General features: G+C 40.8%; 1 protein-coding gene across 1 annotated transcript in view; it reads right to left on the reverse strand.

Annotated features, from left to right (window-relative positions):
* rnf17 (ring finger protein 17) overlaps positions 1–20,314 on the reverse strand; it is a 207,213-nt gene extending 186,899 nt beyond the window's left edge. Inside the window, exons 1-3 of the mRNA XM_056288888.1 lie at positions 20,248–20,314; positions 18,400–18,512; positions 7,414–7,502 (exon numbers count right to left, since the gene is read on the reverse strand). Coding sequence (XP_056144863.1) covers positions 7,414–7,502; positions 18,400–18,512; positions 20,248–20,314 — 269 coding nt within the window. The remainder of the gene's footprint in view (positions 1–7,413; positions 7,503–18,399; positions 18,513–20,247) is intronic.
* Between the last annotated feature and the right edge of the window lie 3,412 nt (positions 20,315–23,726).

Below are 23,726 nucleotides of genomic sequence, written 5' to 3' on the forward strand. Positions count from 1 at the left end.
AGGCCAAAAAAAAAAAAGACATTCAGTACAATGACCAGCAAGTAAGGTTTAACTTGGACCTAGCTGCACGAACACACCAACTGAGGAAACAATTCAACCTGGTCCGCCAGGAATGCACAATGTAGGGATCTGATATGGAGTGATTCACCCAGCGAGAGCTTTGGTAACACAAAGAACAAACCTACACTTTCAAAACCCCAACCAAAGTGCAAGAGTTTATAAAGAAGATCCAGAAAGATGCCAGCGGAAGCTAAATAATAGTAAAAAAAAGTAGAACATTTGAACATGGCAATATATGTGATCTGAAACACGGTACTAAAACATACTATTACAAATCTATTAAACCAGTGTTTTGCATTTGCGTATATTAGCACTTTGGAAGCAATTTTTGTCATAGTGCAGACATGCATATACATGGAAAACAGACTATACACATTGAGATATTAAACATACTTCATGCTGATGTTGTAATTAACATATGGGACAAAAAATATATCACTAATACACAATCACAGGCAGAAATACGCATGAAAAACATACTAAACAAACTATACATATTGCACTGTTAAACATACACTTTATGCATATGTTGTATTTAGAGGTGGGACGATACTGGATCGAATTCTGAATCGTTCGATACGGTCTTCACGGTTCAAAACACTCGTGTACTAAATTATCCCAAGGCGTGAACGTGTGTGTATGTTGGCCCTGTGATGGACTGGCAGCCTGTCCAGGGAGTCTCCCCACCTGGTGTCCAATGACTGCTGGGATAGGCTCCAGCATCCCCATGACCCTGAGCAGGATAAGCGGTTTGGATAATGGATGGACAGATGAATGACTAAAGGGTGGCAGCCTTTCATAACAAACTGTTGTTGTGGACTATATACTGGGGTTTCCACTTAAATTAGTGATTTGATTTCTTGTTCCTTTTTCAATGTGCTAAAATTAAGAATGCAAAAAAATGAGTTAAGAATTAATTGCTTCATTTGCATATTTTTCAACTCCGAAAATTTGGTAGTAATCTTTACAGCTCTTGATTTTTTTTGACAGCATCCAGCTGCTCTGACGTGTATGGTTTAGCGTTGGCTGTGTCTGGGGCACCCTCCCCTGACGCGGTGGTGTAGCGGTCTAAGCGTCGGCTTTGTGTCAATGCAGTTGTCCACTGGGGACCGGGGTTCGCGCCTCGGTCTCATCAGATCCGACTATGGCCGGATTCAATGAAGCAGCAATAATTGGCAGTTGGCGAACCTATACAGTACGAGGGTGGGTGTTTGAACTAGAATAGACAGCGATTTGCCACTAAATTGGGAGAAAAGGGGAAAAATTAGAAATAAATAAAAAACATTTTTGCTAATATTCAGTGTATTTCACTTATTACTGCGCTGTAGCAAGTCTGGTCTTAAGTAATTTGATCTAAAAACTAGCACTTTCTTCTTATTTCAAGCCTTTGAACACTATCCGAACCTACTTATTTCTAGACTGGAACCAACTTATTTTAAGATTTCTTGTCAAGTAAAATTATCTTGCTGCGTGGACAGATAATTTCACTAGTATTAAGTACTTTCCCCCTCAAATTCAGTGTTTATTTCTTGTATTTAAGTTCATTGTTTTTTGCAGTGCACCATCAGGAGAACAATGACCAACAATGGTGTGCATGGCATGGTTGCAAGGAGAAAGCCACTGCTCTTCAAAAAGAACATTGCTGCCCACCTGTAGTTTCCTAAAGATCACATTGACAAGCCAGAAGGCTATTGGAAAAATGTTTTGTGGACGGATGAGACGAAAATAGACCTTTTTGGTTTAAATGAGAAGCGTTATGTTTGGAGAAAGGAAAACACTGCATTCCAGCATAAGAACCTTATGCCATCTGTGAAACGTGGTGGTAGCATCATGGTTTGGGCCTGTTTTGCTGCATCTGGGCCAGGACAGCTTGCCATCATTGACGGAACAATGAATTCTGAATTATACCTGCGAATTCTTAAGGAAAATGTCAGGACATCTGTCCATGAACTGAATCTCAAGAGAATGTGGGTTATGCGGCAAGACAACGGCTCTAAGCACACAAGTCATTCTACCAAAGAATGATTAAAGAAGAATAAAGTTAATGTTTTGGAATGGCCAAGTCAAAGTCCTGACCTTAATCCAATCGAAATGTTGTGGAAGGACCTGAAGGGAGCAGTTCATGTAAGGAAACCCACCAACATCCCAGAGTTGAAGTTGTTCCGTACAGAGGAATGGGCCAAAATTCCTCCAAGCCGATATGCAGGACTGATCAACAGTTACCAGAAACATTTAGTTGCAGTTATTGCTGCACACCAGATACTGAAAGCAAAAGTTAACATACTTTTGCCACTCACGGATATGTAACATTGGATCATTTTCCTCAATGAATAAATGACAAAGTAGGATATTTTTGTCTCATTTGTTTAATTGGGTTCTCTTTATCTACTTTTAGGACTTGTGTGAAAATCTGATGATGTTTTAGGTCATATTTATGCAGAAATATATGTAGCCTAGTGGATAAAGTGAGCTATGAGCATTTAATGAATAAGTTAAAACAGAAAAAGTTAAATGAATAAATAAGATTACAGTACATTCAATAAATAAGCTACAGTTCATTTCATGGTTATGTACACGTTTATTTACAATGGTTATAAATTATGATATGTACAACTTACAAGCTCTAATGTGAGTTCATTCATGAGCCTGGTTTATTTGATGTGTACAATATACAGTACGTGTTCCTAGCTTGGTTGTTAGGTTTACAGCCTAACGTGATGATAAATGTCATTCATTCCTTTTTCTTTCATTGGTACGTCTGTAATATTTAGCCAACCAAAATGTATGCCGAGATAGAGGGGCGGGACTTAGTACTACAATGTTAGGTCGCGTGAGGTAAAGAATCAGAACCCTTGAGGACACTGCTGAGGAAAGCTGCTATTCTGTATTGTGAGCTGTTTGTACATAACGTCGGGATCAACAGAGCGTTATCCATGGGATGTATGTACTAACTGGATGTACAAGAGGTAAAAGTTTTTTTTGTTATGTTTGTCAACTGTAACTCCCCGTTATAGTGTAATATGAATGTTGTAATAGCTAATCGCGGCAAGCGGTTAGCTTAACATAGTGATGTTAGCTAGGTTGCTAACGCTAGTTTAAGTGACAAGTTGATACTAGATCAAATTGAGATGGTATTTGGACTTGGTAGCTCAGTGTATCCTGTTGATTCAGGATTTGGACATAGTCGAAGGTGAGAGACCAAGGACCAGGAAAGTTCTCCGTTGAACGACTGCGGAGACCGTTTCCTTCCCCTGGTGTGCCTGTGACTGTCCGGTGGTTTCTTCGCGCCCTCAGTCATTCTCCTGCGCTTGCAGCAGAGTGCTTGACCCCTCACCCCCCATCTCTGCCTCTCTACGCCTCTCTTCACCGCTCTTCGGCCACCTCTTCCCCATTCCTTTTCCACGGATATGCGAGTACTGAAATTAAGCACATGCTATTTTGTTTATGCTTGTGTCCAGAAACAAGCGAAGCGGCCAATTACAGTTTTAAGGCCTCACCACTCACAAGCAACGTCAGGCCTGCAACGGTAACGTTACACTTGGACTGCGCTACATTTTGTGAGAGTGTGTGAGCCCACAGTTTTATTGGTACATGTACAATTTGTCTTTACATTGATTGAGTTGACAACAGAGTTTTATTGGAAATATTAATTATTATTGAATAGAATTGGAACAGGCTTTGAGCCATGTGTTTATACATATTGTGACATTGTCTATTTTTATTATTATTATTGACTGTTGATAATTGCAAACTACAAATATTTTACATTAACATCCGGTTAATAAATACCTACCTTTTGGTATATTTGAATTTAAAGCAAATGTGTTGCGTCGTCATAGACATTTAGAATAGACAATTCATAGTTGTATTAAAATATAAATACATTTAAAGGTTTAAAAGGAAGTCATATTCAAACTACTTCCACACATTTAATGGAGGCACCGCCAATAGTTATAATCTAAGTATTAAGAAACACTCGGTAACAATTTCAACAGTGTATTACTTCAGGTAATAGCGCCACTTATTTAAAGCAGAACCCAGGCCCTACCTATATGGTAGGGGTTACATATAGAAAATTCTAAAGGGTTCACAAACTTTCAAGCACCACTGTATTTGCATTTAAACTGAGTTTTAGATCAATTGCACACCAAAAAAAGTACCTAAAACAACCATGACCGGTCACAAAATGACCATCTCGTAATTTGCACGTGATTGTGCGAATCATGTGACTATTTATAGACGTGTTTTGGTCACATAATTTCCTTCGTCAAGTTCATTGTGCTGTCCTAGAAAAAAAACTAGTGTTCTCCAGTGCAGAGAAATAGTCTAAATTTGATTTCTGATTATTGCCAACATGTTTGGTTACAGACGCCGTTACAGACGCACAATGACTACCACCAGCACGTTGCAGTATTTACAGGCGTTGGACAGCAGCCATTTTAAATTGTTTGAAAATTTGTATTAAAAGTTGTTAAAATTTTGCTTTGGTGTCAGTTTCATTAACAGACATACTAACACATGTTATGCATTAATACCTCGATTGGGTATTTATCTTGACAGAATATAGAGTTTAAAAGTTCCAGTCCTTGTTTGGGACCGTTTTATTTTCAGTTCTTTTTTTTACATTTCATGTTGTATAGGCCTTGTTAGGTTTGTGAGATTAGCAATATGCATTTTCCGTTTTGTTTTTCAGGTAATATTTTCACTTGCTATTCAAGTTCGACCATGTCTCTCTAGTTTAAATTGTTTAAAAATAGTATTATAGTTGTTAAAATGTTAGTTTTGGTGTCAGTTAGTTTCATAAAATGCATACTAACATATGTAATACATTAATATCTCAATTGGGTATTTATCTTGACAGAATATAGAGTTTAAAAACCAGTGGTCATTTTGACCGCCCATGGTCGTTTTAGGTAGGAGTGAAATCCCGGTCGTTCTAGTGAAGTTTCACAACAGACATTTGGACCTTGGTGAGTACGGAAGTGTAGATGGCTGTCACCTGTCACTTTATAACTCAGGAGTGGGAACTCTGTGCCTTCGTTTTACAAACCAAAGTAATACAAGTGAGCCTTACCAGAGTCAAAATTGCACAACAGCTCAGAGAAGCAGCAGATGCTGTCGCCATTCCAAATTACAAGAGAGTAGCTTCTTATTTATTAAATTTTAATTGAACGTTTGGAAAGAAACTGCTCATTAAAATGTGTGCTGCTGTTATTATAACTGTGATGCCTAACTTGTTCTATTTATTACAGTTAATTTTATTCTATGTAAGGTCATTCATTTATTTTCATTTAAATTGTTTATTGAAATGTATGCTGCTATCATTATAATTGTGCTACCTTGTTCCATTTATTACAGTTCGTCGATTGTCAGAAAAATGTTGGCGTATTACATTGGTAAGCCTACTGTTACGGCTATCCAGTGGCGCCCCCAAGGGGTTGCCACGGCCACCCTGATACTACTGGCCCCCCCAGCCACGAGCCGCATATGCAGAATATGCTTCTGATTATGCATAATATGCTTCTATCTGATATTTTACATTAGGTGCTGTTCATTTAAATCAATAATGTATTTTTTTTAACTCTCATATTGACAGTTTTCAACTAGCCTATACAGTATACTACAACAGCATAACAGAATTCCCGAAATTCCGTCATGGCTTTTGGTTTTGGTGTGCCACCCCAAGATTTTCAGTGGCCCCATTTGGCCACGCCGATGAAACATTTCTGGGGGCGCCACTGCGGCTATCTCATTAAAAGTATTGTTGTTACAGGCTAATAATAATAGCTGACGGAATGTGGAACTGGAGTTGCTCCGCCCACTACTCCTACTGTATAGGAAGGGTTAAATGCAGAGGACAAATTTCATTTCAACATATGCGAGCACTGAGAAATGACAATTAAGAAATCATCAATAAATATCAGTCTTATAAATATAAATCTCGGCGCCTAGCATGCCGTTTCTGCGCTTTTGTTTCACAGCGCTTTGTTAGGCATCGTCTCGGATTTGGTGCTTATTATAATGAGCATTTATGTAGCTATAATTTATCCATGATAAGAACAAATTGTCACAAGCCGTTATGTCACAAAAAGTGCATAGATAGGACCTTGTTCAAACAAATCCCTCGGAATTACAAACAGGAATAAAACACACCAAACCTTTTGGTAAATGCTTAACAAATAGCAATACTGTAGAATAACAAAATTCTTAATAATTAATGTCTTTAAACCGAAGGACACGTGTTGCACTGCAATGCCATCCATCTCAGCTGAGAATGGAAAAATTTCTTGCTGAGTCCTTCCCGAGTTGGACCGATACTGGTTGTGGGTATCAGTGCATCCCTAGCTGTATATTTAGTACATCTTATTTTGACTGCCCCCTTCAGACACAAACTAACATTCCACATATTAACCCATACACCATAATCAATTCCCCAAACCAGTTACACAATGGGTGTTTTTCAGTAGGTATATTCATCTCGATGTCTCTTCTTAAACTCACAAATCGTCATCTATCATGGCCCAAGCACCGTCCCAAAACGCAAGTTCCCAATTAGCCAATAACAGTTCAAATACCTGCCTCGGTTGATTCACCTGATTCATCAAGGTTACATCCGTTGGTGACTTCACAGACACAAGACAAAAATTGCAGCATTCCTTTCGATGTTAAAAGACCCTACCAGTGTTTTTTGATTTTTTTAACCTATTTACTACAAATAGCAGATATTTTAAATGGACTGCATTCATATAGCGCTTTTCTAGCTACAACAGCCACTCAAAGCGCTTTACAATCGATGAATGCCTCACATTCACTCATGCACACCAACCAGCTCATTGGGGGCTATTAGCTCTTAGGTGTCTTGCTCAAGGACACAGACATTTTTGCAAGGAAGAACTGAGGCTTGAAGTGGCAACCTGCTCTACCTTCGAGCCACTGTCACCCCAAACAACTCCCGCCATTTTCCAAAGCATACCATGGTGCGTTAGATTTTATTTTCATTAATTTTTTTTAATGTTTGATTTGTCACATATAACATTTAGTTACCTTTATTTTTTTCTCGGTTTCATTACTGTTCCAGGATAATGGAGCTGCAAGGGCAGATTGGTTTGATAAGTTTTCCAGGGTGGTGCATTCATAGAAGCACCGACATCCGAGATGATCCGCAACAATAGCATAACTTGTACAAAAAAATAAAGGTGACTAAATGCCCAACACCCCTAGCATTGAAGAGCAACTGGTAGATGAATAACTATGTCACGAGTTTTCTCCTCTACCAGCTTCACTGATAGGGTGCAAATATTTTGTGAAGATTCAAGAAGATGCTATTCAAAAATCTTAAGTATCCATGCGTACCTTTTCATCTTGGCCATGTAGATGAGGCCAATGATTCTGCTGTCCTCCTGTAGCCCGTACACACCACCCTCAGAAAGGGTAGATTCCACCTGTGGAGAACAAAAAAGATTTTCATTGTTCATCTTACCACTGTCACTGGCTCTTTAATATCCATTAATCCTCCAAGCCACAATACCAAATTTAACATCAATTTCCATGGCAGCAGTTTCTGAAATACTCAGACCAGCCCGTCTGGCACCAACGACCATGCCACGTTCAAAGTCACTTAAATCACCTTTCTTCCCCATTCTGATGCTCGGTTTGAACTGCAGCAGATCGTCTTGACCATGTCTACATGCCTAAATGCATTGAGTTGCTGCCATGTGATTGGCTGATTAGAAATTTGCGTTAACGAGCAGTTGGACAGGTGTGCCTAATAAAGTGGCCAGTGAGTGTATATATATAGCGTTTTTTTCCGAAACCGTCAATGGTGTCGAGTGCTCGACTAATGAGGAGCGGAATATCAACACGGATACAGGAAAAAAGATTTTAATGCATAGCAGTACAGGCCTGTTTCGTACGTCTCACACTCATCAGCTGCTAAATTAGCATTATTAGCAGCTGATGAGTGCGAAACGCACGAAAAGGGCCTCTACTGCTATACATTAAAATCTTTTTCCCTGTACCCGTATACATACACTACCGTTCAAAAGTTTGGGATCACCCAAACAATTTTGTGTTTTCCATGAAAAGTCACACTTATTCACCACCATATGTTGTGAAATGAATAGAAAATAGAGTCAAGACATTGACAAGGTTAGAAATAATGATTTGTATTTGAAATAAGATTTTTTTTACATCAAACTTTGCTTTCGTCAAAGAATCCTCCATTTGCAGCAATTACAGCATTGCAGACCTTTGGCATTCTAGCTGTTAATTTGTTGAGGTAATCTGGAGAAATTGCACCCCACGCTTCCAGAAGCAGCTCCCACAAGTTGGATTGGTTGGATGGGCACTTCTTTGAGCAGATTGAGTTTCTGGAGCATCACATTTGTGGGGTCAATTAAACGCTCAAAATGGCCAGAAAAAGAGAACTTTCATCTGAAACTCGACAGTCTATTCTTGTTCTTAGAAATGAAGGCTATTCCATGCGAGAAATTGCTAAGAAATTGAAGACTTCCTACACCGGTGTGTACTACTCCCTTCAGAGGACAGCACAAACAGGCTCTAACCAGAGTAGAAAAAGAAGTGGGAGGCCGCGTTGCACAACTGAGCAAGATGATAAGTACATTAGAGTCTCTAGTTTGAGAAACAGACGCCTCACAGGTCCCCAACTGGCATCTTCATTAAATAGTACCTGTTAGAGCCTGTTTGTGCTGTCCATACTGGCAAAAAAAAGTATGAAGGACAAAGGAAAATACGAAGGAGTCCCTTAATTACTTGCAAAATATTTTTATTAATGACTATACAGAGCTCAAGTGTAATTTTACAAATGAAGACAAAGGGCTGTTTACAACCATGTTCCCAGAAATCATATAGAATGACGCAAAAAACGTACCTTATCCTGTAGTACGCTGGATAACAATGAACTCTTGTTGGTTTTGTATTCTGAACTCATAACCAACAACTCTTAATACAAACTCTACAGCTAATGCCTACACTATGTGTGTGTCTGAGTCTGTGTGTGTGTGTCTGTGTGCGCACACAAGGACTAGGATACGTTGATCTGAGCTCCTCTCTCTTGACCTCAATCTCCTTCACAATGTTCTTGAGCTCAGCTAATTTTTCCTTGCAGCCCCTCCTCAGAGCATTTGACTTCATTATGAGCTGGGCCATCTGACTTCTAGTCTTGCCTTCAGCCTGTTCTGCAAACATGTCTGCATCTCTAGCCAGACTTTCAGAAACTTCTTGGAGGGTTTTCCTTTTTCTCTTTAGCTCTTCCAGGTAATCCTCTGCAGCCTTTCTTTTCTGGGCCTTTGCATCAGACTCTTGCTTTCTTCTCTCTTGATCTAGGTGTATACGATACCCGGACCCCTGGCTGATGCTGCTGATGTCAAGAGTTCTTTTGTGAGAGGAACCGTGATAACCCCTCCATATTGACTGACAAAGTCACACACCAAGTCTGTGTGCAACCATCGTGTCCTACTGCATGTTGACAGTCTCAACTTCTTTGTTGACAGAAAAGCCTCTTTCCACAGAGGCCTGTCCGTGGGACAAAATGAGCAGCTTCTGGCAAAAAGTCCAAAGCTCAGGATAGAGCTTGCTAAGGAAGCCACACAGGAAGATGTCCAGTATCTTTTGCATCGGTGGGAAGAAGAACTCCTCACTTCTGCTCTCAAGGGACAGGAAAGCTTCATATTGTTGAAGAATGACGTCACCTATTACAAAACAGATGAAAAAGGAAAAAGTGAAGAGAAAGTACATAGATTAATCATTACATTATATCAACCTGTAATGGTGGTGAACAAAGTCACTGCTCTAACTACATTTGTTTACGAAGATGTACAATTTCAAAGCCTATTCCAATACAAATGAGCCACTGCACACAGAACAGGCGCAGGACCACCAGAACAGAAAACAACCAAGTAAGAGATACACACTCATAAGAAAAGGTGCACACAAAACAGATAAAATGGAGAAACCTGTAGAAAAGTGCTACAATTGCTTATGTGAAATGTTTATTTCTGTGATAAGCCCATTAGTAATTGTCTATTTATAAAGGTTGAGCAAAAAATGTCTGGCTGAAACATTGACTTTTTTTTTTACAGCACTACACTAACAGGTCAAATAAATATAAAGAATATTTCTGAATGTGGACCTCTTACTTTTGTTCAAAGCCTATTCCAGAACTATTCCTACCAGCAGAAACACCTCCTGTCAGCTGTTTGTCTTGCAGAAATGTCTGAACAAGACACGTGATCTGCCTCTTGCATCTGTCTGGGTCTCTGTACATGACAGAGGGGTCCAGACAAGCCATCTGCCAAACTGTTGGATATTTGAGAGGGCTCTTCTCCTGCACTTTTCTGATGATGTTACATAGTCCCTGTATGCAGTCCATTTTAAACTCAAGGACTCTGAGCTCTGAACATTTGCTGCTCTGAAAAGGGGAATATGTGTAAATACAATAAAATGATATATGCTACATGCATCCTGAACATAAATGATAAAATGAAATTTCTAAATTACCACACTACCTTGAGGGCAGACTCAGCACCCAAGCTGATGTCAATGTCCTTTGGTTGGAGCCAGTTCTTGTCAGCTACATCAAGTTTGGTTAGCTGCACTGTAGTGATGTCCTGAAGGACCTCTCTCTTGATAAAGCGTCTAAGAAGACCCTGTCAAAAGACAAACTCAAAAAGTAAATATGTCTCCTCTATACAGGTGCATCATAATTATAATGTATGAACTAAATGTGAGGAATGTAACTATTCTTCAGTAACACAGTGTACAGATGAATTAAGCCTAATCAGTGTCAAGAGCTTTGGGATGATAATGTGTAGTGCTATCCACAATCATTACTTTGCTCAACTCAGCCAAGTCCCTGTTGAGGAAAGGCATCATTGGCTCGTGTGTTTGATACTTCTTCAAAAAGGGATTGAAGGTCCTGGCGACAGTCATGTAGAAATGTAGTCTTGCCAAGATGAGTGGATCCTTCAGGGCTGCTTCTATTGTGTCAAAGGATGCTGTCTCAGGGTTTGGGATTTGTTTTTTTCTCACCGCATTCATATACTGCTGAAGTGGGAGCCAGACTGCAAGAGCCCTTTCTACCACAGGCAGGTTCTCTATCCACCGGTGACCAAAGAAGAATAAAGGGAAGACGGTGGTACTGGTGATAGCACTGTAGTGTTCTCTTCTAGCAGTACATTGTGAAACAGTGTGTGCACGGCTTTTAAGTTTGTCCACCTGCCACATGGAGAAGCCACTTTTAAAAGCGTTGTGTAATGTGTGAAAGCCACAGCTCCCCACAGAAACAAGCTGAGCACCTCCATACTCTTCAGCATATTCCTGCTGGAAAATTTCCAAAAACTTGAAGTTTATGTTGGGCCCATCCATTGAGACTGACACCAGGTTCCTGAGGTTAAATTGGTCCACACACTCCTGAGAAGAATTAATAAATACATTTTTTTTTAAAAAGAAAAGAGAAAAACCTTTACACTTTTCTGGGTCAAGTTCAAGTAAGTGTCTGAGTCTTACTCAGTTCTTTATAATTTTATATCTAGTTAGTATTGCACTTTAGGCAATGGTTCTCAAACTTTGCCCTTTACTAGACCCCTAAACTGACAAATTAGAAAACAGAACCCATTTAATAATAATTTGTCCTCATCTGATAAGAGTTTGGTTTTTATGGATGGAATTATAGTGAAAAGAATGTATTCCCCTTTTCTGAACCACTGACTTAAGGGATGATTAAAACAATAACAAAATTAGACAAACAAGTGAACTACATGCGACAGGATAAATCACTACACTTTGCCACAGCATTGCTAATAAAAAAAGAACAATTGATGGGACAGTAAAATTATGTAATGCTTGCTAATAAAACATTTACTTACTTTGACATGTTTCAGTATGTCCTGGGAGGTAGAATGTCCCATAAATTGTGATCCCAGGTACCTCGACTGTACCTGCTCACCTTACCAGAGCCGTACATGCAGGTCCAACTGCTTGGTTTTGCTGGTTTGATTAAGACTTTCGTCAAACATCAGCACGAATGGGCCCTTAATTCTGGAGATAAGGTCTCTCTTAATGAAGTCTGCCAGTCCAAATCGCGTGACGTACGTCGTCTTGTCCTTTCCACAGGTGAAGGTTTTAGCGATGTCAAGAGTCAGGGAACATGGTTGTAAACAGCTCACCGATGCCATCGTTGCTGTTATATGACTGATGTTTAGTCACCGTGTGTAATATTCATAGCACCTCCGCTTTCAATGTTGGCGTAGATCCAAATGCTGTCCAAAGGTCGCTAACTGGAGGAGCTGCAGAATGCGTTGTGTTGGGGTCAGATTTTGAAGCTCCCACTCCTGATGTACGACAATATTGGTTGATAGCGGGCATTTGCTGCTGCACTTTAATGGCCGCTTTGTGTTTCTCTGACTTTGCATACGATTGTAATGATTTTATACCCAACATCCCAAGTTGCAAAGTTCTTTTACATAAGTTGCAGCGGGCTTGAAATTGGTTTTCAGCAGGCTTCAACCACGCACTGAATTCACTGTTCTCTAATCATCTATAATTAAACTTGCACTTACCTGTTGTATGCAAGTAACATTGGGTTTCGTTTTTTTAAGTACACGCTCGCTAAGGCCGTTGTTTCACACTCGCTTTGCTTCGTCCGTTGTCTCTGCCAACTTCAACTACCTGCCTGGCCAGCTAAGCCCTCATGCTGGGTGTGCTGTGCGCCGATAAATTCTGACCGGGCTGCAGTTAACGTTAGTGATTATTGGTTCCATGCTTGTTCCGTTTTGTAGTTTTGTTACAGTGTAATCAAAAAATTTCTTAAAATAAAAGTGAGACTTAACTTTGTAACTTTATAAAAGTAACGTTAGTCAATTTTTATTTAAGACCTGTCAAAATCCCATTTAAGACTTAAAATAGACAATTTAAGGCCTAAAATTGAGATTTTACGATTTTAGACTTTTTAAGACTCCGCGGATACCCTGATTAAGATATGGTTGGGTGAGTTTGGTGTGGATAAATTAACTGGCCTGCACAGAGCCCTGACCTCAACCCCATCAAACACCTTTGGAATGAACTAGAATGGAGACTGCGAGCCAGGTCTTCTTGTCCGACATCGGTGCCTGACCTCACAAATGCTCTTCTGGATTAATGGGCAAAAATTCCCAGACACACTACAAAAGCTTGTGGAAAGTCTTCCCAGAAGAGTGGACGCTGTTAGAGCCGCAAAAAAAAAAGAAAAAAAGGGGGGGGGATGGCATCTCCATATTAATGCCTATAGATTTAGAATGGGATGTTATAAAACCTCCTGTAGGTGTAATGGCCAGGTATCCCAATACTTCTGTACATATAGTGTACATATTATATAGTTACATGTGGTTTGGAGAGAGTGGCACTGAGAAAAAGACAGGAGGTGGCGCTAGAGGTGGCAGAGTTAAAGTGAAGTTAAAATTTAACTAAAAATAAAATTAAAAAGTAAAATTTCATTAAAATAAAGAAAGTTAGAGTGAAGATGCTAAGATTTTCATTGGGAGTGACAAAGGAGGACAGCATTAGGAACGAGTGTATAAGAGGGACAGCTCAGGTTGGACGGTTTGGAGACAAAGCAAGAGAGATAAGATTGAGATGGTTCGGACATTTGTGGAGGAGAGATACTGGGTATGTACTGGGAGAAGGATGCTGAATATGGAGCTGCCAGGGAAGAGGAAAAGAGGAAGGCCAAAGAGGAGGTTTATGGACATGGTGAGACAGGACATGCAGGTGGCTAGTGTGACAGAGGAAGATGCAGAGGACAGTAAGAGATGGAAACAGATGATCTGCTGTGGAAACCCCTAATGGGAACTGCCAAAAGTAGTAGTAGTAGATATGTTAGTATGTCTGTTAAGAAACTAACTGACACCAATATTAACATTTTAACAACTTTTAATACTATTTTTCAAACAATTTAAAATGGCCACAGTCCAACGCCTGTAAATATTGCAATGCGTCAGTGGTAGTCATGGTGCGTCTATAACGGCGTCTGTAACCAGACATATTGGCAATAATCAAATTTAGACTATTTCTCTGCACTGGAGAACGCTAGTTATTTTCTAGGACAGAGCAATGAACCTCGTGCAGGAAATGACGCGACCAAAACACGTCATAAATAGTGACATGACATGCATGATCGCAAGCAAATTACGAGACGGTCATTGTCTGCTCGTCGTCGTTTTAGGTAGCTCTTATCATAACTTTTTTTTGTGTGCAACTGATCTAAAACTCATTTTAAATGCAAATATATGCAATTTTAGGAGAATTTAGGGAGTGGCAGGTCTGTATCTTTTTTTTCTTTCACAAAATTATTAAACTTTGAAAATCCAAAACGGTCATAATAATCGTCTTGGTCGTTCTTTAACGACATATGTTTCAACAAAAAATTGCTGAGCAGGAACAACAGAACTTCACCTGACCTGGTGTCATTTTGAACTTACAACAGTAGTCTCGTAGCAAAATATCATCGCTTGGGCATCCGGGTAGCAGACCAGTCTATTCTGTTTCCTACCAACACGGGAATTGCTGGTTCAAATCCCCAGCTTGGTCGGGTGTCCCTACAGACACAATTGGCTGTGACTGAGGACCATTCAAGATGGCAGCCTGAGCGGACCGGACCGTCTTTGCGACGCTGTGCACCAGACTTTTGATAGACTTGCGAAAACCCTACTATTTATCAAGATTATCTGCCTGTTTATTGTTCAAGTGAGACTCTTCACTCAGCGCACAAAGATTTTATCCTGAAATGGGGAAAAAACGTGAGCCCTCATCTCTTTCAAGTGAACACAAGAAAGCTAGCTTAGCGTGTGCACTCGCTAGCCGTGGCCATTATTATTCATAAGACGGAGGTGATTTGGAGGTCCGTTGCATAACCAAGGAGGAGTTCCCGTCTCTGCCAGCTACACCAGGGGTGGACAAATCGGTAGCCCAGGCACCCGGGACAAGCAGATAAAGTGCCTGGGCTACCGCTTGTTAATACTTAAAAGCCTGGCGGACAAGTGACTAACGTTAAACTGTCTACAACCTTTTTTCCCCCCCTCCTCTGTCAGCTCACCATTGGCTGTAAATACCAAAATAATATCTTCATTTGCGGTTTATTCTTGAAAACGCAATATTAGACATTCCAATTGGTTCTTGAATTTCTGGCGGGATCGCTGCTGCTTCTTATCACTGGTGCATACACACTCGCATCTGTGCTGCTGGACGTCTGCGAGCTGAGGTCTCTGGAATTATTACCCCGTACAGTGGACTCTACGACAGCGACCCCAAGAACAACTTCCACAAGTTATGGCAATTGGTAAGTGCTAAATTAAGTTAGCTGGCTAATTAGTAGAGTGTACTAATGTACTGTTGGCTGAGGTAGTTGATTTATTAGAATAGTTAGTGAACATAACCACATTGGTTAGCTAGCTGTTAGCTAAATTAACTAGCGCAGCAACGTTGGCTAGCTAGTTAATGTTAGCTAACAACCACATTGGTTATGTTAGCTAAAATTAACTAGCTAGCTAAGCAGCAACGCTAGCTAACGTTAGATAGTCTGGATAACTATTGACATATTTTAGATGGAAGCAAAATTAAAACATCGTTAACGTTGTTTTAGTCTATTTAGCCAACTAACTTATGTTAGTTGCATCACGTCGAAGCTGAAGGAGGCATGTATTCGCTTTTGAGATATGGATTTAATCTATCGAGACCTGACAGCTGACGAGGGTCCCTGTGCAAGCACCAGCAGTTCCTCTGACTATAACAAAAGCTACGACAGCACCAAACGAAAACGGAAATATCAAACGCACTGGTCAAAGACTTTCAAATGGCTATCCATTGAGGGCAAGGACGATAGCAATGAGGAGACTGCACCAAAAATGTTTTGCACCATGTGCAGGAAGCACCCGGACATCGCGGACAAAACAAGTTCCTTTTTTACAGGACTGTCCAACTTTCGGGTTGATCTAATTAAAAGCCATGATTGTAGTGTGGCCAAAAAGCTGTCTGACACGCGAGCAAATTCTTGAAAACTTTGGATTTGGAACATACTTTTGCAATGCCATGAAACCCCTCTATGCAAATGGTAACAGCTCTGTGAAATCAAGAGATGGTACTACTCAAAGATTCTGTCTAGAAAGAGGTATACGCCGAGGCTGTTCAGTCTGTTTACCTCTTCCTAATTGTTACACAAGCCTTTTGTCACTATATAAAATCAAGTAACTTAGAAGGGTCTATATTGCAGGTTGAAATATTTTAAAAATGCTTTGCCAGTAAAGCCTGCTATCAAAATTATTGATGTATTTTCAAAAGCTTCAGGTCGCTGTCTGAATTTAAACAAATGCGAGTTATTTGCTTTAAAAAGCTGTGACATAATCTCTATTGATGATAACTTGTCAAGGAAAAGGTTGATTATTTAGGCATTCTTGTAACCAAGGATCAAGAGGACAGACGTGCTCTTAATTTTAGTCCAATTATTAAAAAAAAAGGAGGAAAATAAATTTATCGCTGGTTAACAGAGATCTGTCCTTGAAGGGACGTGTCCTCCTATCAAAAGCTGAAGGTATTTCTAGGGCTTGTTTATGTTGCATCCACTCTTTTCCTTGAAAACAAACCTGCCAAATTTTTTTTTAATTTTTTGTGGAAAAATCATATTCATTACATCAGAAAATCTGTATTTATCAAATCTTGCAAAAAATTGTGGTCTTGACTTTTTGGACTTCTCTACCCTGAACATTTTTTGAAAAATTACTCCTCCATGTGGAACTTCATTCCCAAATTTGGTTTTAACCAAATTGGAGGGCTCCCCTTCCTATTGGTATGCGATTATAAAATAAATAAAATATCAGTTAAGCTGTCAAAATTTTCACAAAACTGGCGTGGAAATTAATTTACAAGCGCAATTTCTCACCACAACATTATTATATCTGGAACAATGGGGATATCTTATATAAAAACAGGAGTATATTTCTGAAGAATTGGTTTGACAGAAACAACTTTTTGGTGAGTCAACTGATTACCCTGGAAGGCCATCTTATGAACTACAATGAATTCATCTCTCATTTCAATTTTCCTGTCACAATTAAGGAATTTGCTCTGATAATGGTTCCTATTCCTAATGGTTCTGTAATTTTGTGCAAGGGTTTAGTTCAAGAAGATATTCCTTTGGTTAATCCTGCTGATTCTCCTTGTGGGAAAATGTGTTTCTCACCATCCTGCAAGAATAATAACAAAGCTATTCGCTCTTTGTTTCAGAGTGAGGTTGTCACAAAGCCTTATGTCACTACTTATTGGAGCAACTCTGCCAAGAATATTCCTTGGTCAAAAGTGTGGTCATTGACTCACAAATACTTTATTACTAATAAGATGAGAGGTTTCCTTTGAAATTTTACATAAATTTTACCCTGCAAAGCATTTTCTCAAGAAACTGAAGGCCGATATAAATATAAATTGTTCTTTATGCTCAGCTCATCCAGAAACTGCGCCCCATCTTTTTTGGCATTGTCAATATTCTAGAACTCATGGAAAGATGTGCCAAAATTCATCAGCGACATCTTCTACATGGATTTTGCATTGTTTTATGAGTATATTATTTTCAGATTTTGTCTATGACAATAAATTTGAGGAAAGAGCATATATTATAAATCTATTCTAGCTAAATTCTATATACCTAAGTGCAAGTTTACAAACCAAAGACCCCTCTTTATTTTTTTATTTGTAAAGGCTTTGAACAGTACATAAAAAGTATTAATTCTAGGCCCAAAAAACTGTAATGACATCTGTTCGCTGTAAAATATGTATGTAAATGAATTGTGATCTTAAATGTTTTTCTTTTCTTTTCCTTTTTATATTCTTTTTATTTTTCATTTGGCCTACCCCCCTGGCATTTTTGTTTGTACTGTAGTCATTCATACTGTAAAAAATGTGACATGTGTACCAATTGCTGTCAATTAGTCAATAAAGGGGGGGGGGGGACAAACAATCGGCCATGTCTGCAGGTGAGAAGCCAGATTTGAGCATGTGTCCCGGTTGCTGCACTAGCGTCTCCTCTGGTCGGTTGAAGTGCTTGTTGGGGGAGGGGGGGACTCGGGGGAATAGCATGATCCTCCCACGCGCTACGTCCCCCTGGTGAAACTCCTCACTGTCAGGTGAAAAGAAGCGGCTCGCGGCAGACTCCACATGTATCGGAGGAGGCATTTGGTAATCTGCAGCCCTGCCCCGATCGGCAAAGGGGGTGGAACAGCGACCGGGAAGGCTAGGAAGAGTGGGGTAATTGGCCAAGTACAACCGGGGAGAAAAAAAAAATAATTGCTTGAACTTTACCTTGCACTCAGGACAAAGGATGACCTTGGCGAATTCGAGGGACTCCAGGCAGGCGGAACAGTAGATATGGCCACACAGCAGCACATGGGGCAGATTACCCGAAACTTCATCATCTGTGAAACACAAATTCGCGAAAGAAATACTCACATTTAGAGTGATGTACACCTATAACATCAGAAAAAAACCTGTTTTAATAGCAAATACAAATCCCCAAGTGGCACCAGTACTTGAATTTAAAACGACCAGACGTTCATCTGTCCGTTTTGGATTTTCAAGCTTAACTTCGTGAAAAAGATACCGCCCCGCCACTTCCTTAAATCTCCTAAAATGGCATATATTTGGATTAAAAGGAGTTTTAGATCAATTGCACAAAAAAGTTATAAGATCTACCTAAAACGACCATGACCGGTCAAAATTGACCGCACGTAATTTGCGCGTTTACGACGTGTGTTGGTCACATCATATCCTTCGGGATTTCATTGCTCAGTCCTAGAAAAAAAGCGTTCTCCAGTGCAGAGTGATAGTCTAGGCTTGATTTCTGATTATTGCCAACATGTCTATTTACAGACGCCGTTTCAGACGCACCATGACTACTACCCCAGCATTGCAGTATTTACAGGCGTTGGACAGCGGCCATTTTAAAGTGTTTGAAAAATAGTATTTAAGTTGTAAAAATTTTAACTTTGGTGTCAGTCGTTTCTTAACACACATACTAACATATGCAATGCATTAATATCTCAATTTGGGATTTATCGCGACAGAATATAGTTTAAAAACCAGCCGTCAATTTGACCGACCATGCTCGTTTTAGGCAGGAGTGAAATGACGGTCGTTCTAGTATTAAACGAGAACACCGAGTACACGTTATTGGCTAGCTAGCAAGCTAATTCAACACGATCAACGTAATAACCGCAACGCCAAAGGCCGAGAACAAGAGGAAATGTGAAACGTTACCCGGTAAAGTGTAGGCAAGTCTGCACAGTTTGCAAAGCACATTCGTTGTGTTGTTATTTGCGGCCATCTTCGCGCGAAAATGTGAACTCAATATGGGTCGTTAGCAGGGAAAATGGCGATAAGGAAAAAAAACGCCTTTTCAAGTTAGGAGCGATGCACCACGTGACCACGCAGGCGCTCTGGGGGTTGTCGCTAGCTCCAACGGGGTGTAGGCACAGAATTAGCCGTGATTGGCTGTTGCATCGGCCAATAGACAGCGTGGAACCTCGAAGCGCGCTGACTTGAAACAAACGATGCGCACTGAAACATTTAGCTAGCTAGCTTACAACTGACCTTAACACTACCAGATCGTACTGTAACCCTAATCCTACCGCTATTGCTATCGCTAGCTAACTAACGTTAACTTTATTCGCCCCAACTATTGTTCTGTCTGTCGGTCTGGCAGTCAGTGCGCCTCGAGGTTCCGCGGTCTATTGCCCGACGCAACAACCAATCACGTCTACCTCCGTGCCTACACCCCCACTGCATCTAGCGTCAGGCCGCGCAGGTTGATAACGCAACTTCATTTTCTTCTCTCGGTTTACTGGCGGATCACAAACTTTAAGGTGCATACCGTCACCTACTGTACAAGAGTGTGTAACATCATGTCATTTTCTACCCGTCAACCTTGCTTCACTTAAAGTAAATAGCGCCGTCCTGGTGATTTTAATCCCCCCTCCCTCTGTTCCCAGTATCCCCATCACATTCCACTCCCGTCCCGCCTCTCGTTAAACGTAAACACACCAAGTACGCAACAGCATGTTATGGGCTAGCTAGCAAGCTAATTGAACTCGACCAACGTTAATAACCGCAATGCGAAAGGAACCGAGAACAAAAGGAAATGTGAAATGTTACCCGGTAAAGTGTAGGCAAGTCCGCACAGTTTGCAAAGCACATTCGTTGTGTTGTTATTTGCGGCCATCTTCGCGCGAAATTGTGAACTCAATATGGGTCGTTAGCAGGGGAAATGGCGATAAGGGAAAAAAAACGCCTTTTCAAGTTAGGAGCGATTCACCACGTGACCACGCAGGCGCTCTGGGGGTTGTCGCTAGCTCCAACGGGGTGTAGGCACAGAAGTAGCCGTGATTGGCTGTTGCATCGGCCAATAGACAGCGCGGAACCTCGAAGCGCGCTGACTTGAAACAAACGATGCGCACTGAAACATTTAGCTAGCTAGCTTACAACTGACCTTAACTCTGCCAGATCGTACTGTAACCCTAACCCTACCGCTATTGCTATCGCTAGCTAACTAACGTTAACTTTATTCGCCCCAACTATTGTTCTGTCTGTCGGTCTGGCAGTCAGTGCGCCTCGAGGTTCCGCGCTGTCTATTGGCCGACGCAACAACCAATCACGTCTACCTCCGTGCCTACACCCCATTGGATCTAGCGTCAACCCGCGCAGGTTGGTAACGCAACTTCTTCTTCATCTTCTTCTCTTGGTTTACTGGCGGATCACAAACAACTTTAAGGTGCATACCGTCACCTACTGTACAAGAGTGTGTAACATCATGTCATTTTCTACCCGTCAACCTTGCTTCACTTAACAAAGTAAATAGTGCCGTCCTGGTGATTTTAATCCCCCCTCCCTCTGTTCCCAGTATCCCCATCACATTCCACTCCCGTCCCGCCTCTCGTTAAACGTGAACACACCAAGTACACAACAGCATGTTATTGGCTAGCTAGCAAGCTAATTGAACTCGACCAACGTTAATAACCGCAATGCGAAAGGAACCGAGAACAAAAGGAAATGTGAAATGTTACCCGGTAAAGTGTAGGCAAGTCCGCACAGTTTGCAAAGCACATTGGTCGTATTGTTATTTGCGGCCATCTTCGCGCGAAATTGTGAAGGCAATATGGGTCGTTAGCAGCGACAGTGGCGATAAGGAAGGAAAAAACCGCTTAGCCACATTAGGAGTGCTGCACCACATGGCCATGCAGGCGCTCGGGGTAACGCAACTTCTTCTTCTTCTTCCTCTTCTTCTTCCTCTACTTATTCTCTCGGTATACTGGCGGATGGCAAACAACTTTAAGGTGCATACCGGCACCTACTGTACAAGAGTGTGTATAATCTGGTCATTTTACTATTTCTTAAATCCTACCCATCAACCTTGTGTCACGTAAGAAAGTAAATAGTGCCTTCCTGGTGATTTTAATCGCCTCTCCCTCTCCTTTTGTTCCCACTATCCCCATCAGATTCCACTCCTGTCCCCCCTCTAAGACTTTATCCTCTTTCCACTTCATACATGTTACAATGCAATATTACATGTTCAGTGTTTTCTTTAATTCCACAGTTCTCACAATTATAACTGTCTCTTTTCCCCAATATATACAAAGTGCCATTTAATCCTGTGTGATCCAATCTTAGTCTTGTTGCTATGATTTCCTCCCTTTTGTTCCTTTCTTTAGAGTTCTTTGTTACGACATATCTTTATTTTTTGTAATACCCCCTTCCTTTCTGGTCTTCCTCCCACCTTTTCTGCCATATCTCCATTCCTTTCCTCTTAATCACTGCATTTCCTTCTCCCTTTCCAAGTCGAACTGATACTGTTATTTCCTTTTGCAATGCCCTTTTTGCTAGTTTATCTGCACACTCATTCCCTTTCAGTCCTTCATGTGCTGGTACCCAACAGAATTGTACATCTGTACCACCTCTGTGTAGTGTTAGCAAATTCTGGTAAATGTCAATGATTAAATCTTCTCTGACAGTTTTTGTTGATTGTATACTTTCCAAGACTGCTATAGAATCTGTAAAATTAACCACACTATCAGGTCTGACCTCTTCAATCCACTGTAACCCAATAATGACTGTCACTATTTCTGCTGTATATACTGATAACTGGTCAGAGGTTCTTTTGGAAATATAAACCCAGGGACATACACACCAATTCCCACACATTCCTGTTTGCTCTTGGAACCATCTGTGTAGATTTTGAGACAACTGTGATAACTATTTCTCAGGTACACACTTGTTTCAACTTCCAATTCATTCATTCACCATTCTCTTTTTTCCCCCAGAATACTCATGTCTATCTTTACCTCTGGGGACAGCCAAGGGGGTATGCTACTTAAATATGGGGTGGACCTGGTGAACCCTCCATTCCATATGAAGACCTCCATTCCATATGTCCTCGCCCTTTTGTCTCTTGCCCACCCAAACCCATAACTCTGTATCTTAGAATATTCCCAACAATCATGTAACGTCTTCTTTGTAAGGTTTTCTTCCCCACTTCCTTTTAATCTGACCCAATATGCAAGAGCGAGTTTCTCTTCTTAACTTCAGTGGTGTCTCTCCTGCTTCTTTTAGTACTGCCTTACTGGAGGTTGACTTCATAGCTCCTAGGGCTCCAGAATGCGACAATTTGGTCGCATTTTGCACCTAGTTTTGGCGTCAGTGGGAGTAAATTTTAAACCTAGGCGCACTGGTGCGACTTGCAATATAACCATGTTTTTTTTCTAATCTTGTGAAAACCAGTAAGAGCAAGAACTTGTGTGTGAATGAATGGGCTTGGCGTATGTACACGCACACACACACACACACACACACACACACACACACACACACACACACACACACACACACACACACACACACACATATACTATATATATAAACTAACACCCCCAACGACCGTCACTGCTTAACACCGGATCACAAAGAGCCATTGACATCGATAGCTTTGATAACGACGGGCGTGGCTAAACATCGGAACACAAAAGAGCCACGCATATCAATACCTCTGATAACAATGGGCGTTGCTAAACATCGGAACACAAAGAGCCATGGACATCAATAGCTCTGATAACGACTCCAAAGAGGATAAATATCTGAGTTTCATCACCAGCCAGTCAGACTAGCTTGGTCTAGTCAGAAAGGCACGAACTGATGAAGCCTCTTGGATGAGAGGCGAAACGTCTTCACGGATATATACCAAGCCCAGTTGCACTTGATTCAATTCCTTTGGATAACCATGACCTGGATGAATGAGAACATCCACAGACATGGTATCCTACGACGTAACCTCATTATTCACCTGCATCCCAACCATGGAGGCTTTGGAAACTGTGAGGCAACGTTTGCTACGTGACAACACCCTCCACAATAGGACCAACCTCAGCCCAGACCAGATTTGCCAACTACTGTACCTCTGCCTGAACACTACATATTTCCAATTCAGGGGCCAGTTTTACAGACAGAAACACAGCTGTGCAATGGGCTCACCAGCATCGCCCATTGTAGCCAATTTATATATGGAAGAGGTAGAACACAGGGCCCTGAACTCCTTCAGAGGAACACCTCCGAGCCACTGGTTCAGATATGTGGACGACACATGG

Source organism: Lampris incognitus, chromosome 11 (assembly GCF_029633865.1).
Source record: "Lampris incognitus isolate fLamInc1 chromosome 11, fLamInc1.hap2, whole genome shotgun sequence".
NCBI classification, from domain to species: Eukaryota; Metazoa; Chordata; class Actinopteri; order Lampriformes; family Lampridae; genus Lampris; species Lampris incognitus.